Raw genomic sequence first — 15384 nt, forward strand, 5'->3', positions numbered from 1 at the left:
ACACTTAACAGCCTCAGGAACACTCCTCTGGTTGTTAGGGAACGCTGAAAATTTTTCCGAAGACAGTTGTCTAAGTCACAGAATTTTCTGGCTCTCAGGCAATAATATACATCTAATATCATGTGCATCATGTTACATGCCATTCTGCTTGTTTCAGTATAAAGTGTAGTGTGCACAAAATGTAAAAGCCACCTCCTCTTGTCAGAGGAAGTTGAAGTTGTCGGATTTGTCTGTAAATCTAAATTCAAAATGTTTCTTTAAATCTAATTTCTACTCTGTAGTCATGCACTCTACTGTACTCAGCTTACGCCATGCCTTGCATGCATTTGTATTTATGGTATCATGGTTCGGATGTGCACAGAGCACATGCTGCAGCAAGCACTGTGAATGGTAAGAAGGCAAATTTACTTACCCAACATTGGGCAGGCCAACAACTCCTATTTTCAATGAAGTGCCAAACCTTCCAATCAGTGGTGGCGGCGTTGTTGCATCATCCTTTCCCTAATAAAGACAATGTGGAGATGTCTGCAGTCAGAACGAGCCAAATACCATTACATAATCTACAATGGATGCTCATTTTTGAATGAAGCAATTCCTCATAGCCTGCACCTTCTTTGGAGCCATTTCCCACTGTCAGTTTTTCTTCCACAACAGATCACAGACTCAGAGAAAACACCACATTCATTGACAGAAAATTGTGCTAAGCTAAGTCCTCAAATGTAACCAGGCGACTGCACTTCAGCTGGCTGGCTCCCCCGCGCTCAAAATAGTACATGCAGCCTCTGGAAATGAAAGTTGACACTGTAAGCTGGCAGGCTGACCTGTACTTCCAAATTTAGCTGTCAATAGTATCGATGCAGGTTGATGAGCTGCTGTGAGATCAATCTTACACAGAGCTGCTGGTTGAAATGTGTGTATTGAAAGTGTAGTTAATCTTTATCAGAGGCTTGAATGTGTTGTCAGCAGCTGCCTGCTTTCTATTAACATTTGAATAATCGGTCTTGACAGTCGTCTTACTAAAGACATCCACAAGTTGCATCTTTACTACGCTGACAGGTCCGAGCAATTTTGCCATTTCCCCTTGTGTTATAGCTTATCGACTTCCTGCAGTAATCCTTCTGTCAAGCAATTTATTTCACAGTGCAATTTAATGTATAGCAATTCTATTTTCCTCGCTGCTGTCTTCATTTACCTGACACCAAAATAAACAGTGACCTGGCAAGCTTAAAGTGCAAGAACAAACTCATGGGAAGCGGCAGATGAGACACAGACAATGTATCTTCAAGCAACAAAGAAAAAATACTGTTTTTATCAGCATCTTTGCATTCTAAACAGAATAAATGTGAAAACCCAAAAATATCTGTAAGAAAAGGAGGATATCTTATGTAAAAGCATCTTGACAAAATATTCATACTTGTGCCCACTTTTTCTATTCAATGAGCTTCCTCTGAAGTGTAATCGTCAAACACTGTGCAGCTTCAGCGCCACAGAAATAAAGTAAAACATCCTTGCACTCATAGTCTCCTCCAGCCCCCCTTTGAGAGAAACAGGTGTAGCCACATGAGCACACGAAATTACCACAATTAGTTAAATGTCCTCAAATAAACTTCCCTCAGCAGAAATACAAATTAAAGCACACAGGGGCACAACCAAAAACCATCGCCCAATCCAGCAGCCTGTCTGGTTTAACATGCAGAAAATGAGGCTCTAATAATCTGGATTTGAGGCAAGTGAGGCTGGCTTTGTAGAAAGAATTCAAATGAATAGGTCTGAATTAATCATTTATCTTTTGTTGATGGATGCACCCCCACTTAGACTCATCACAATAGATGCAGAGCGTTTTGTTCGACCAAATAAATCATTCCCATTGTTTAAGGTACATTGATCAATCTAATGGCTTGTAATAGGCTCCTAATTGCCACAGAGAAGTGCTCACGAATGGAGTCCAGAATTACAGATTCAACTCAAAATCCTCACTTGAATGACAAGGCGAGATCATGTTCTCCTCTTTTTGTCCCAAGTAAACACCATCTGAAAAATCTCTATTATTTTATTGTTCTAGGTTAATGTGACAAACACTTTAAATTTAAGGTACAGTATATAAAATACATTTATTGGTGCATAAAGAGTGTGTAATTCTTGTGCATAATTATTTGTTAGGATCATTTTTCCAATGTGAATGCTCACTCTGCTCCTTATTAAGATGTAACACTACAGAGATAATCATGAATATTAACATTTGAACAAACCGACACACTGTGAATTATCAATGGCGACTAAAACCGGTGACATCATGTTTTTTCTTCTTTTTAAAAATATAATAATTGTGAACTTAATTAAAGGGTGAAATCATTGTCCGATTTTTTCACATTACTAAAGTATAGTGAAAATGAAATGCTCTTACATTCTGCGATCATTTCCATTTAACGCTTGAATTAATAAGACTTATTTAGCAACAATCAACTTTGTTTATGTAGAATAGACATTTAATACTGTTAACAGCACTCTGTCAAATTATCATGATTGCAAAAAAAGGATTCAATTTTCTCGGCGGCGCTAAGTATTTGATGAGACTGATTTTTATTCACCCTTCCAAAGGTGGTGGTTTTAAAGCTTAAAAAAAAGAAAAGAAAAGAAAAAGGAGTATTTGAACAAATTGCGCCTGTGTTGATTGGCAGCATTCATACTCTATAATGGAGCATTATTTGTCCGTTTTGAATACTGTAATGCACATCTTTCGGTCAGGCCTTTCTCTGGAAAATTGCTTTAACTTTTAAAGGGATGATGGTTCACGTCAGAGCAGGTCAATTTTACATTATGCCATGATCCCCGGGCGTTTTAACAAGCTATGGGATATGCGGGCTTATTGCATTGTGATGATAAAAAGAAAAAAAATAATAATGAGGGTTCAGGGAAATTTTTGAAACATCCTCTTAATTGTGCACAATTTAATAAATGAGCATTACATTTTATTCTGTGCTATAAGACAGGCACCGTGCATGCTGTTAAAGCGTTTAATGGAGATGACTGGCGGCCTTACAGCAGGCATCCCCTGGAAGTGAAAACTTTTTCCGCCTATAAAATTATTTTAAAACACATTGCGCTGATAAAGCAAGCTGTCATTTTTAATTAACCCCTCACCTGCACTCCTCTAAAAAGTGAGCATGGAGGGAGGTGGGGGCGCGTGAACGCTACCACGCGCACGAGCGTAGACGCGCGTATTTTTTTTTTTTTCGTCTGCAAGTAAACAAATTGTAGGTTAGTTGATTTTTCGGTTTATTGCACCCGCTCATAAATGATCTAAACACGGCTTGGTTTCCGTGCCGTCATAGGCCTGTTTCTGGACTTCTTCACTAAACTTAATCCATGTGTGATTTTCCAATATGAAAACCAGCACTTTAAAATTTAAGATAGAGCCTATAACACCAGTTGTTTCCCCTTCGAGCATAAACTGTAGCGTGCCTCACACACAGCAGCAGCATGCAGTGGCTTTACGCTGCTCTGATAAAGTCATCAGCACCAGCAGCGTCCCTCACACATTGTTCACGATACTATGTGCTTAAATAGCAACTATTTCTCAATGACGTGTTGCGCATGATCTGAAAATCGAAAACTAACACAGTGTCACCACTATCCACAAATAAAATAAGTGAAAAGCTTACCTGTTGGAGAACTGACGTGAGAACTCAATTCTGCAATGAAAAGAGACATTGAGCCTTCGTGTGAGAATACATAAAAATAACTGTATGCATTAAAAAAAATACCAAATCGTGTCTTGTATGACAGTGTGAGCAGAGGCTGCACAACAGATGATTGACGGCGGGGTTTTTGGTGTTTCTGTCTGCGGTCGCGTCTCTCATTGGCTGACTTCATCCTCAGCCATGAATGCGGCTATTAGATTGGCTGCGCGTCCTCGCCAGCTGTACTTCAAAGAACACGCTCTCTACAACTAGGTAGTGTTGGGGAGCTGCGAGCCAAGAGAGAAACCGTGTGACCTGAGTCAAACACGGTGAAGTCTGAATCAAATTGGAGCCGTACAGCATTGCGAACACTCTCACCACAGCACAGACCCTGGATATGGCAACGTCTATACTTGGGGTGAGTCCGGCTTTGTATTTATGCGTAAAAGTTTTGCGTAAAAGTTATCGTAACCTGCTCTCCTCTGCAGCTGTTTACTGCCTTCATAAACACACATGCTCTCAAGTTTGCAGTTATGATTTCCCTACTGTGTTAATTACTTTTACTTTGCTTGTTATTATTAAAAACAAACAGACAAATATCAATAAAGGCGTCTGGATCAGTGTTGTAGTATTTTCTACTCACTGTGGGATATATCATAGCACATATCGGACGCAGTTATTATTCTGAGAAAGTTTGTAAAAAATAAAATAAAATAACGTATGTTTATTTATGTTACACACGCTTCTCCCTTGCCTCGAAACGCATTTATTTCAGCTCGAATTATACTTTCAATAATTAAAATAACTTTAATGTATTTATTAAAGCCATGTTTTGTTTCCAATCAGTCGTCTGCTTCCCAGATATCCGGGTTAATGGAAAATATTTCAGCAGTGTGTAATTTGTTGTTGCCCGTTTAAGTCAAACTTTTCTCTGTGTGTGTCTTTCAGGAAGAGCCACGGTTTGGAACTACACCTCTAGCTATGCTTGCTGCAACTTGCAACAAAATTGGTAACACCAGTCCCCTTACAACTTTGCCTGACTCGAGCGCTTTCTCAAAAGGTGGATTTCATCCGTGGAAGAGGTCCTCCTCCAGCTGTAACTTGGGATCCAGTCTGCCCGGCTTCACAGTAGCAACGAGCCGCGCGTCGACAGGACTAACACCGACCAGTGGCACAGGCAACAGCGCCTTTTGCTTAGCCTCCACCTCCCCGACCTCGTCTGCGTTTTCCACAGAGTACAGCGGTCTGTTTTCCAACTCCGCCAGCGTCACATCCCAAGAGTCTGGACAGTCAGCGTTTATCTCCAAAGTCCACACATCAGAGACTCTTTACCCGCGGGTGGGGATGGCGCACCCGTACGAGTCGTGGTACAAGTCCGGGTTCCACTCGACCATCTCCGGCGATGTTGCCAACGGTGCGTCCTCGTGGTGGGATGTCCACACTAACCCCGGGTCGTGGCTCGATGTCCAGAACCCTGCAAGCACCCTCCAGACCTCACTGCACTCCGGGACGCCTCAAGCCATCCACTCCCAGCTGAGTGGCTACAACCCGGACTTCTCCTCGCTGACGCACTCGGCGTTCAGCTCCACTGGAATCAGCCCCACGGCGTCTCACCTCCTGTCCACCAGCCAGCACCTGTTAACGCAGGACGGCTTCAAAACAGTCATCCCCACTTACACAGACGCTTCTGCCGCCAACGCCATGATTTCGGGGGGCAGTTCAGGAATAAGTAGCTCCTCAAGGTCGTCCAGGCGGTACTCCGGCAGAGCAACATGTGACTGCCCGAACTGCCAGGAGGCCGAGCGGCTGGGACCCGCCGGGGCCAGCCTGCGCAGAAAGGGACTCCACAGCTGCCACATTCCCGGCTGCGGTAAGGTGTACGGAAAGACATCTCACCTCAAGGCGCATTTGAGATGGCACACCGGCGAGCGGCCTTTTGTCTGCAACTGGCTTTTCTGTGGCAAAAGGTTCACTCGGTCCGATGAGCTCCAGAGACACCTCCGCACCCACACCGGGGAGAAACGGTTTGCCTGCCCGGTGTGTAACAAGCGCTTTATGCGCAGTGACCATTTGAGCAAGCACATCAAAACGCACACGGCCGGTGGAGGAGGCAAAAAGGGCAGCGACAGTGACACCGACACCAGTAACCTGGAGACCCCGAGGTCCGAGTCCCCAGAACTTATTTTGGAGGGGGTAAACCCCAGAATCACTGTAAAGGATCCGTCTCCTCACGACGAGCCCTAATGAGGCTTCACCCAAAATCAAATCAGACTCAAAACCTGCACAGCATTGAAAACGGGTCTTATTGACAGACAATAAAAGGAGAAAATATTTCAACAAGCGATTGCAAAGTCTAAAAAATATATTCTCCACATGGCGTAACGAGTACTTCATGCGTAAATCCATCTAAAGAAAACAGTGATTTACTGTAGGCCTTTGGGGATTTTTAGGGGCAACTTGAAAATGAAATGGATGTTTGCTAAAGGGTGCGCGAAACCTGTTGAACTTTGGTTGGACAATGTGAGTTCCATCTTGTATATTGACGACTAAACTCTGTGTTATTTTCATGTAAATGTTAGGCTATGATTGTTTTATTCGTGTTGGTATCCTGGAAATCAGGGAGTTTACTTTCGACGCACTTTGTGGATATGTATGTACACAGCTTTTTTCAAACTTTGGTTAACCATTTTATTTCTTTGCTAAAAAAATATCTATATATAAATGTTTACCTGTATAAAGTCACACGTATAAGACTTTCATTTTATCGTAATTAAAACATCTTTAAAAAAGGCTCTAATTGTGTGATGTAGATTTTATATATTTATTTTTGTTGAAATATGTTAGCTTTTAATTTGAGTGTTTTAATTTAATTTAGAATTTTATTTTAAACGTGAGGCTATTTTTTTTTTTTAAAAATCACCTATAATACATTGACTTTCACAATTTCCCCTATGGAATAAATCAATGTTTAATGCCCCGGAAAAAACATTTCATGCCCAAATGAAAATCTTGTTAAATGGTATTAATTATGACTTGGAGCACATCGCAGCCCCATGTGTCTTGTATTTGCGATTAGGGATTCGTGTCTTATCAAATATCTAATTAATCTCCGAGACATCTTTTGTTCATTTTCACTTTATCGGGGGGTTTCCAAGGGGGTTTGACGACAAAGGTCCCTGAATATTTATTCTAATTGTCCAAATTAACTGCTTTCATTTGCATAGCAATCGATGGAGCGCGAATAAGGATATGGCGTCTTTCTCTTTGCCAGAAGCCACATAGATGTTCTGGGAACAGTTTTTTAAACTTTAGAAAAAGAAGGGGCAAAGAGTCACATGCAAATGTTTGAATTTGAAATGCTCTTTGCTCAGCGCAGTCAAACGGTGCCTGCATGTTATTTGAATATCAGTGGCCCCGCATTGAAAGGGTTCAAGGATGCTCCCTGACTTCTTTGTGCTTACCCAGTGCAGCGTCCGACTCTCAAAGAAAAAGCCGGGGAATAATTACAGCGTGAGTCCAGGACTGGGAATACGTCAGGGAAAAGCATCTCATCCAGACACCCTCTCTTTTTTTCAAGAGGATGTTAAATTGACCAGAAGGCAATAGAGGGAAATTATTTTCATTTCCTTTTGTGCAACAGCGGCTTCAAGGAAACGGCCACATAGTGAAAACTACCAAATTACATAGCCAATTTAAATTTCTTCCAAATATAAAAAGCTAGAAGCAACACTTAAGGTTTAAAAAAATGTTTAAATTAGAGCTGTTAGATGGCACGTTTAAAAATTCAAGGCGATCTGTTTTCAGATAAAATGTAATTATTTATATATTTTTTAATTTATATTAAAATTGTGTATCGAGTCTACATTTTGAAGACTGTCAAATGAAATATGTAATTTTAGGCCTAAAATTATTGTGAACAAAAAGAGAAAAGAATTTAGGTTAAATAATATTTTTTTTCTATTATTTATTCTTCTCGGTTTCCCCCATATTGAAATATAAAATACGGGTATGTTTCAACATATTTATAAATATAAATAATAACATCGCTTCTATGTTTTATTTACAAGCTGGATATTTGGACAGAAATCATATTTGTTTTGTTTGACGCCCGCAAAAACACAGCAGGACGGATTTCACAGCTTTAGTAATAATTCAGTGACAACACACATTGTGCTAATTCATTCATGGAAACCGGCCTAAAATATATATTATATTAAAAATAAAAAGTAAAAGAGTTTATAAATGCATAATAGTAATAATTTGTTATCAGGTGCCCAGATATAAGACAATTTAGTACTAAGTGGGATTGCACTGGCGGCAATCAATCTACAGCCCATTTTTCCATTCATCGCAAAACAAACGCATTAAATTGAGATGGTTAAAATTTTAATCACAAAATAAAAGTCCAGATTTTCTTTTTAGGAATTAACAGCCGGCTAAGCATCACATCTTACAATGTCGATATTCCCAAACAGACACAATAATGAAAGCAAGATAATAAAAAAAACTGCTGCCATAGAAATAGTCTTTGCAGCGGCCAACTGACCATTTAAATGAGTCCAATATTTTCCCATCAGCGGATCATAGCTGTAAATTGCTTCCAATGGTAATCAATTAATTTAGAGCCCTACATACAGTACAAGACAACACATGCGTGCAATGAGCTGCAGCTACAGATTTTCTGTTGACTGCTTCCCTCTACTGGACAAACACGGGACCTGCTGCATAATATCTGCTATTTAAAATAGGGGGAGGCTGAGTGATTACCAAGAATACTATAAAGCAGTCATTGCAAGAAAAAACAAACATTCAACAGGTTTTGTCCAATATTATAAGAGGGAAGGGGAAAAACAGTCAGTGCTTTCTTTTTGCTCTGTCTTGGCTTCTCTCTCTCCTCTCCCTACTCCTACTTCTTCCCCTGCTCTCCCTTTCTTTCCTCCTTTCCCTGCTTCTGCTCCTCCCATCTGCTGTTCTGCCTCTCCTTCCATCTGTGCTACCTCTGTTCCTCTCACCATCTCTACTGTGACGCCCGTCTTTACCTCTGTCCTCCCTGCCTCTCTCGCGGCTCCTACTTCTGTCCAAGCCAGACTTGGAGCTGCTAGGTCTCTGCCTGTCCCTGCTGTTGTGTCTCTTTCTCTCTTGACCTCCCTCCAGCTTGATCTTGTTCTCTGGGCTGCGATTCCGACTCCTGCTCCTTCCCCTCTCTGTCCTTGTTTGTCTATAATCTCCGGACTCCTCTTCAGGCCGCTTCTGTCCAGTGTGAGGGCTCGGTGACCTGCTTCTATGAGAGGAGGCCTTTTTCTGACTCTTGACTCTCCGCTCGCTCTTAGAGCTGTTATCCCGACAGGAATCTTTTTTCTTGTTCTTCTTTTTCTTTTGGCTCTTGAACTTGCCATGGCTGTCTGAATCTGAGCCACTGTCACTATCACTACTGCTACTACTGCTGCTGCTATTGGAGGAGTCACTTGAGCTGTCACTACTCTCATGCTTTTTCTTGTGCTTTCTTTTGCTCTTCTTCTTCTGTTTTTTGCTCTTCTTTTTCTTGGCCTTCTGCTTTTCCAGCCGATCGAGTTTTCTGTAAAATAGGAACGCAAATGTTCAATTAACATTCTCAAGCAAGGTAGCGGATAACCATATAAAATTAACATAATAAAGTCTTATTAATATTAAATATTAATAATATTAAAAAGAACAAGGGAAAATGTGAAACAACATAAAAGCAATGTAATAATCAGATTTTTTTTTAAACTATATGTTTTTTTTGTCACCTTTTATATACAGTATATACTGATCTACAAATACAGGTTGTTGTTGTTTTTTTATTTTAAAATATATTTAAAACAAAGCATCACAGTAATTCATCAGATCATTTTTCAAAATTTCAATCAATATCAGGCTTAAAATATTTTAACAAAATAACAAAAACAATCATTTTGCCCTACTCCTTTAAGCTTTAATTAATTTTGATTTGTAAGTTGTGGTACATTTTTTTTTTTTTTTTACCTGAGGAGTTTCTGCTTTTGCTTGGTCGATAATGACTTCAGAAATTCAACCTCAGGATCTTCCTCCTCCTCACTGGCAACAAAATCCTGCAAAAGCACACAGCACATGAAAAAATGTAATTCAAATCAAAAAAGGACAACACACAGATAAATATGACTCTCAAAGGCACCTATATTTGTATACATCAGCTGAACACCATTGAACAATAATATAATGTATTTGATCAAATCTGTTCACTTGGCTTAACTAAATAACGGTCTCCTCTGCAGCATTTCTACATGCTGGGGACGTATCAAAGATATAGTTAGATTTTCCTCCCTGAAGGGTAGAGTATATATGTGTGTGTGTTCGTATATCATTCTATGTGTGCAAAGATGGGAGTGAGAGACAGACAATTACCTGTGATGGATCACAAACAGTAGCATTCCTATCAAGGACACATTTTTTCAGGGCAAACCCACTGTTTCGCATCTCCGCCATTAACTCCGAGGGGTGCATCGACGGACCTGTTAGCACAAATCACAGCCTCAGAGTCCCATTGATGTCAAACCCATGCCAACCACTATCTCCACAGTGGGAATTTCGGGGCGGCTTTGTTAACAGAATGGGACATCAAATCAACTCACTCCACTTCCGGCTGAGCAAATCATACAATATCATTCTCTGCCAAAGCAGCAGTTAGGGGAATCAGAATACACAATAATTACATTTTTTTTCTCCCAGCACAGGAGGGGGACCATTACAGCACTCCACCATCAACACCATGCACTGACTGGACTCTCCCAGGGTAAACATTATTACTTTACTACTCAACTCGCTGATTGCAGAAGTCAGAATCAGCTCAAGACTGGGAGCTCCAGCTGAAACCCGACAGGAAAGATACAGTAGGTGAACCTGCTGCAAAGTCAGACTGCAGCGAACACACTCGCCACAAATATCAAGCAGCACACACATTCTGGCTCCTTCTTCTTTTGTACTACCTACAATTATTCTACTGTTTGCTCCACTGAATGACAATTATTTTTAATAAAAATATTAGGGCTGCTCCATTTACGGCAAAAATCATAATGACTATTTTGGTCAAAATTGAAATCCCCATTATTTAACACAATTACTGACTTTGTAAGAGTTGTGTTTTTATTGGACTTTTAAGAAAAACTTGTCTTTTAAGTAGTGTATTTTCCTAAACTGAATATTATTCAAATGAAAAACAAATTGTAAAAAAATATATTACTAAATTAAATTAATTTATAAAATAATTTAAAAGTAAAATTAAAATGAATATGTTCTTGCACTTCAACAACCTCCTGAGAAACACCTTAACATATTGACAATATAAAAATGATAAATAAAAATATATTACACCTTAAATAACTCAAATTAAATCTGTTACAGTGCACTGCCACAACCTATTCCCAAACATACATTTTACATTTTGGTAACCTATACTCTATATGTTCCAGTCAGTAACAGGCAAATGCGCACCACTATAAAAGACAGGACGCCCTGGATCTATAACACAAGACAAAACAAGAGCATAATTGCCCAACAGAATACACCACAATAATCCTTTTATCTCAATTATCTTGTTTTCATAATCGTTGAAAGCCAAATTCGATTAATCACCCAGCCCTAACAAATGTTAATATCAGCAAGTAAAATGTCCACATATCAATTCAACTTTAAGGGATGCATTAATAATGTATCACTTGTTTTTATTTTATATTTATTTTTGTGCTTATATGCCTATGCTTATTTCAATGAATTAATTACTCCTGTTTAATTCAATGGCATCAAAACAAATTCTGTAAATAAAATGGTGGTGGTTGTTTACACACATAACAACAAAGGAACAGCAGGGGAGGAAGTTTAAAATGTCTATTTCAGACAATTATTGTATGTACTCTACCTGCTGCCTCTTCTGAAGCCACAGAGCTGGCATTGATTCCCGACAGCCCATAGAGAGGACACTCTCTGTCTGTGTTCACATGGCCCCATTTGTGACATTTGATGCATCGCACATTCCGCACCTGGAAAGTAACAATAACAGACATTATTGCAAATTGTGGAAATGTATACATAATTATTAAAACAGCACAATAGCCAATTAATCTTCCTTTTTATTTGGCAACACCTTATTATTAAGCAAAATCCATTCCATTAATGTGTTTGACTTTAATTCATGACAAGTTCTGATTTACTTTTTGAAAGTTTGAAATACACAGCAATGCATTCAAAGTACATTTCATACTGTGGTTCCCAATCTTTTTACCCTTAAACACAAATCAATTTCCAAATGTGACCCCTAGCGGCAACTCCTGGCTTCAGTGTGGACATAGTGTGACTTTTTTCTCAAACTGTTTCATTTATAGATTTTCAGGCACCTTGTTTCTTAATCTTTTAATCAACTTGTGACTTTCTTACATTTAACCCCCAGGTGGATAATCACTGGTGCAGTCCATATGCTTCAAATAAATAAAAATCATCACACACCTGGATACCAAACGGTTGATCTCTGATATTCATGTCATCTTTCGCATATCTACAGAAGAAAATTAAAAGTTAAAAAGGATGCAAATTCTGCATGAGCAGTTGAGAATAAGCAGAGAGATTTTATCTGCATTTGAAAATCAACTACTTACTTCTCTCGAGGAGCCACCTTCTGCCACTCAAATTTGTACTCTTCTTCCCCCTCCTGAAAAATTAACACATTTTTACTATGACTTTAAGTATGTAAACTCTTCTAATGTTATTATCTGTTATAAATTGGTGGAAACCAATGTAAAGCAAAGTCAACATGCAGAACATTTATACATATTGGGGAATTGTATAGGTTAATTTGTTAGACTTTACCTCTTTCGTTTCCTCTTCAGGATAGAAGATCATTTTGATGGGAAAAAAAAGTATTAAAATGTTAAGTTTTGTTAAGAATAAGGTGTTTTTTTTTTAATTGAGCATATTATTTATTAGGGATCAAAGCTGATCGACTTAAGTGATGATTTACCTTTGGATGCTCCAGGTGGAGCCTCATACATGAAGTTGAGGCCATTTTTAACACGATCATCCCCCATCAACAACCTAGAGAGTGAGGAAAAAAACATGTTTACTTTTTATGGTGAATATCAGCATTTACAACATGTGAGTTGGAGGAGGTCTTTGGAAAACGTCACCAAATGTAATGTTAAGTTAATAAAAAGCTTTCCATATATTGAGTGCAAGATATTTACACAGTATATACACATTAATAAACTAAAAATATATGTTTAAAATAAATCTGATCTTAAAAGAGCAATTCTATTAAAGGAACACTCCACCGTTTTTTCATATTAAAACATGTTATTCGGTCAAGTAAGACGAGTTGATACAGACCTCTTGCGTCTCAATGCGTGCACTCAATCGCCCTGGCGCACGGCGCCACTTGGCTAGCACTTAGCTTAGCCCAGTTCATTCATTAGGATCCAAACAGATGGACAGTTAGAAGCGACCAAACTCCTCCACGTTTTCACTATTTAAATACAGCTACACGAGTAGTTAAACGACCAAGTATGGCGACACAAAATAAAACGTGGCGCTTTTCTAAGCGGATAAAAAGGATAACTATAATGTATGGCGGAATAGCACTTGGGAGCACTTCGACTCGGTGCAGAAATATCATCACTCCTGAAAAATCTTCTCCCCCTCCCTCTCTGTGAAACATGACGGCACTATGTAGCTGTATTTATAGAGGGAAAACGTGGAGGAGTTTGGTCGCTTCTAACTGTCCATCTGTTTGGATCCTAATGAATGAACTGGGCTAAACTAAGTGCTAGCCAAGTGGCGCCGCGCACCAGGGCGATTGAGTGCACGCATTGAGACGCAAGAGGTCTGTATCAACTCGTCTTACTTGACTGAATAACATGTTTTAATATGAAAAAACGGTGGAGTGTTCCTTTAAGGTACAAGGTATCACCTGTATATTTTTCTAACCTGTTGTTGTAGGAATCCTGCTCTTTCATGTATGCCTGCATAAGATCTTCTTGCTTCTTCTTCTCGAAGGTCAGTTTCTGTTCTGCTATCCATACCTGTAAGAAAAAGTGAAAAGGAGGATTAGTGCAAACATTTCTCCCCACTCCTTAATACATTCCCAAAAACATTTTTGGTTGGATTACTTGTCTGACACATAATTACTTATATAAGTACATAACCTCCCCTTACAGGGTATTAGAGGGGAGATGAATAGTGAATTAACTTAAAAATAATTAGTCGATGAACTGAAAGTTGCCAGTAGCCATCATAAATTATGATAACCATTACATTTCCTCAGCATTTTAAATGTTAACATTTACTGCCATAGTTTGTCTTCTGTAGCAGTACATTGTATATACTTGAATTCTAGAAATTGGTTTAGATATTTTACATCATTTTATGTATTTTAAAGACAAAAAGATTAAACGGGAAGGTAACAAATACATTAATCAAGAGAGAGAAATCATTCTTAGCTACAAGCCTTAAGCAAATTATTTAGTTAAACATATAAACATGTAATTTATTGTTTAAACAATGTATTTAAGTGAGTTTGGATGGTTGTAAGGTGTATAAACAATATACATTTGGACTGATATGTACTAGAGGGGGCTCAGAGCCAATTCTTATCAAAAGGACATACTACGAGTGACATCCTAACAAGATAGTACTGTGCATATTGTATGATAAATCACAATAACAATCAGCTATTTTAGGGCAGAATGGGGTAAAAACGTTAGTATGTGTAGTCCAAAATAGTCCAATGTAATCTGAAGTATCATGATTTATTGGGCCACAATTTTAATAGACTATGCTTTCTGACTCATATAAAGCATTTATCTATGGCATTTATGATCAGTTAATACACATAAACACTTGGTCAGAATATTAACCATGGTCCTACTTTTAAAGACAATCTGCTAGCACAGTGAACTGAAGTTGAAGTTAACTTTAGGTTTAGCTACGACTAGCTGAACTTTAGCTACACTTTACCGACTATAAACAGTGTAAGCCATTTTAGACGGGTCTTCCATTGTTCATACAGATAAACTACTCTTTGGTCAACATTTTCTATCAAATACTTATCAACGGGGACCATGTTAGCTCTTGCTAAGAAGCAAAATGGGCTAGCAGAGGCAAAACATACTTAGCATAGCTTGTTTGCTAGCATGCTAAACTGATGTCTTCTGACGTTAGTTAGCCTGAGATTAACGCCAACTGTAGCCAAACCACCACTCACCTTTTTAATGTTTGACTTCGACGCAGGATGAAAATCCTTCTTACACATGAAATTTGCAAACGACTTCCCCATGGTTAAAACCCTCTAACGTCCACTGAGTGGAACAAGCGGAGCGTTTACTTTGGCTAACGGAGCCGTTAGCGTAGCCTCCTCCTCATGTAAACAAATCAGTCTGCACGAAGATGGTTTTATATTGGCATTACAGCGAGCCGCTGAATGTCTGAAGTCAGTTAAGCATTCAAATACATTAATGCGTTAAATATTGACTACAAACCCACCAAATCACACCAGATATATTAACATAAAGCAACATTGTTTGGGAAAAATATAAATAAAGAAGCTACACAATTTAATTGGTTTTGTTCATGTTATTATTATGCCTTTTGTGTTATTTTCCTATCATATACCACTTTTACACTTAATGTGTATATCTCCGCATATATTTAAATATATTAATTC

General features: G+C 38.8%; 3 protein-coding genes across 3 annotated transcripts in view; 1 reads left to right on the top strand and 2 right to left on the bottom strand.

Annotated features, from left to right (window-relative positions):
• The window catches only part of LOC131979285 (obg-like ATPase 1), a 55548-nt gene extending 54924 nt beyond the window's left edge, over positions 1-624 (bottom strand). The window contains exons 1-2 of the mRNA XM_059343231.1: positions 610-624; positions 413-501 (exon numbers count right to left, since the gene is read on the bottom strand). Of these exons, the coding sequence (XP_059199214.1) occupies positions 413-501; positions 610-624 (104 nt within the window). The remainder of the gene's footprint in view (positions 1-412; positions 502-609) is intronic.
• A 3353-nt stretch (positions 625-3977) lies between these two features.
• sp9 (sp9 transcription factor) lies at positions 3978-5924 on the top strand. The gene is made up of 2 exons (XM_059343131.1): positions 3978-4098; positions 4629-5924. Exons 1-2 carry the CDS (start codon positions 4078-4080, stop codon positions 5922-5924), a joined length of 1317 nt encoding a protein of 438 aa, XP_059199114.1. The 5' UTR covers positions 3978-4077.
• A 2125-nt stretch (positions 5925-8049) lies between these two features.
• On the bottom strand, positions 8050-15090 carry cir1 (corepressor interacting with RBPJ, CIR1). The gene is made up of 10 exons (XM_059343605.1): positions 14926-15090; positions 13650-13744; positions 12688-12761; positions 12537-12550; positions 12326-12378; positions 12177-12225; positions 11593-11713; positions 10083-10189; positions 9684-9769; positions 8050-9255 (listed from the first exon to the last, which is right to left on the bottom strand). The coding sequence occupies exons 1-10, from the start codon at positions 14995-14997 to the stop codon at positions 8535-8537; spliced, it is 1392 nt and encodes a 463-aa protein (XP_059199588.1). The 5' UTR covers positions 14998-15090; the 3' UTR covers positions 8050-8534.
• Between the last annotated feature and the right edge of the window lie 294 nt (positions 15091-15384).

This window comes from Centropristis striata, chromosome 10 (assembly GCF_030273125.1).
Source record: "Centropristis striata isolate RG_2023a ecotype Rhode Island chromosome 10, C.striata_1.0, whole genome shotgun sequence".
Lineage (NCBI taxonomy): Eukaryota > Metazoa > Chordata > Actinopteri > Perciformes > Serranidae > Centropristis > Centropristis striata.